At 51.8% G+C, this 2,153-nt stretch overlaps 1 protein-coding gene across 1 annotated transcript; it reads left to right on the top strand.

Moving 5' to 3' along the window:
* The first annotated feature begins 994 nt into the window (after positions 1 to 994).
* LOC119278212 (auxin-responsive protein SAUR50-like) lies at positions 995 to 1,882 on the top strand. The gene has a single exon (XM_037559569.1). The coding sequence runs from the start codon at positions 1,076 to 1,078 to the stop codon at positions 1,550 to 1,552; it is 477 nt and encodes a 158-aa protein (XP_037415466.1). The 5' UTR covers positions 995 to 1,075; the 3' UTR covers positions 1,553 to 1,882.
* The last annotated feature ends 271 nt before the right edge of the window (positions 1,883 to 2,153 follow it).

The raw sequence follows: 2,153 nt of genomic DNA, 5'->3' as shown, positions 1-2,153 counted from the left end.
CAACAGCAATGCATCGGCGACTCGTTCTGGCGGCAGGATTGCTCGCTCAGTTGTGCATGGTCCTCGATGTAAAAGTTACTATGTTTAGGATGCTTTGTAGTACTTCTTATGAACCTTCATAATATATATGGGTACTTCTTTAAAAAGAAGTGAATTCAGCTTTAACATTGGGGGTAAAAACAGAAGTAGGTGAAAATACAGGTTACAAGAGCACAACTAGGGTGCAGAATCTGACAAGATTTTTGAAATGTGATAAAAAGATGTCACAAAGTCACAACACGAGAGTTGAAAGTGGAATATACTCCTAATAATGTAATCCCCACTGAAAATATGGATCTTTACGCACAAGAGATCCATGAGCTGGTGCTTGTGTAGCATAGCAAAAGCCTGGCCATGCAGATGCAGAGCTTCTTCCACATCACATTCGGAAGGCGTTGACCATGGCGTCCACCACTAAACTAAGACAATTATTGCCCATTTGATATATCCCACCCGGATTAAGTCCCCACACCACGTACCTTTCCCTGATTAGCTTTTTCCCCAGCCGCTGCAATCGCAAAATCCACTTGCTTCCTTTTCTCCGTCGATGCGCCAGTAGTACTACTACTCATATAGTAGCTGAGTATCTATTGCTAACCACTTAGTTAATTAGCTGGCCCAGCAATCAGTCAGTTGTTAATTACCCTAATTATATTACTTAGAGTGCAGGAGCACATCTCCACCTTGCCTTCCTCCTCGTCCTCGATCGTCCTGGTCTGTCCTGCACCATATGACCCTGCGCTGCTGCAGCTCACGGCGCGCGAGTCATAAGTCAATGCATGCCCTCGCGTCAGGTCAACTAATGGGGCTAGCCCACCATGTCACACCGCACGCCGTGTCGCCCTCCGTCTTCTGCTAGCTGCTAGCTACCTATACACCTACCTTGGCAACCTTGCCTAGCTTGTACACATATATATACACATAACCCGGCCGGCCCCCTCTCTCATGCATGCCATCATCCTTACAATCCGGCCGGCGCATCCACTCTTGGCCACCAGCCCCGTCTCGAGTCGGTCGACGTCCACCGGCGGCATATATGGCGGCGAGCAAGGGCGCGAGGAAGAGCCTGGTGTCGAGGACCCTGGAGCGGTGCCGATCCGGGCTGGCCAGCGGTGGCCGGTCGTCGGCGGCGGTGGCGCCCGGGTGCTTCTCGGTGTACGTGGGGCCGGAGCGGGAGCGGTTCGTGGTGCGCGCCGACCGCGCCAACCACCCGCTCTTCCGCCGCCTCCTCGACGACGCAGAGCAGGAGTACGGCTACGCGGCGCAGGGGCCGCTCGCGCTGCCCTGCTCCGTCGACGCCTTCCTCGACGTGCTCTGGCACATGGACCACGACGTCCAGGACGACGACGATGGCGAGGCCGCCGTGGCCCCGTCGACGCCCATATGCGGCCTGCAGCGCGCCGGCAGCGGGAACATCAAGGTCCGGCCGGCGGGGTACCGGGTGCTCAGCCCGGCCAAGTCCACGCCGGCTTCCTTCTTCTTCTCGCAGACGGCGGCTGGCGGTAGGAGGTGAGCTCTAGGCGCGCAGCTAGCTAGCAGGAGCGGCTTGCATGCAGAACCGAGAGGAATCTGCGCGCGCATACACAGATCGAGCTGCAGGTGCTTAATTTGCATATACTTTGACGTCTCAACCCCACACACACGCCTAGCTGATTTAGATTGTAAAAGTGAAACGAAAGAAGATCTATTCTATGCATGCATGTAAGCGCGTGTGTTGGATGTTCTTTGTATTACCGATTTCATGAAAATGAAATTTGGAGGTTGAGCTCCTAAATTAGAAACAGAAAATGTAAGTGTGTGTGTGGGGGGGACACAAAAGAAAGAGATTAACTTTGGGTGATCATTTTGTTTGACCTATACAAGTGGAACATGTCTCTATGGAGTTTTGAATGTTTTTTATGACAATTTATATTGTCATGAGGATGACAATTTTAGTTTGCAAGCACGGCAAATCCTGATGGAAAACAGAACTGGGTAGAGTTGCCACGCTTGCTAACAAAATTTGCCATCATCGGCCAACACAAATTGTCATCAAAATTGTTCGCAATTGCCATCCGCCCAGCGGACATTCGCTGGTTAAGCCGGTCCAAAATTAACTAGTTAACTCTCTCTTT

Source organism: Triticum dicoccoides, chromosome 3B, assembly GCF_002162155.2.
Source record: "Triticum dicoccoides isolate Atlit2015 ecotype Zavitan chromosome 3B, WEW_v2.0, whole genome shotgun sequence".
Lineage (NCBI taxonomy): Eukaryota > Viridiplantae > Streptophyta > Magnoliopsida > Poales > Poaceae > Triticum > Triticum dicoccoides.
This window is presented reverse-complemented; position numbering and strand designations above follow the sequence as displayed.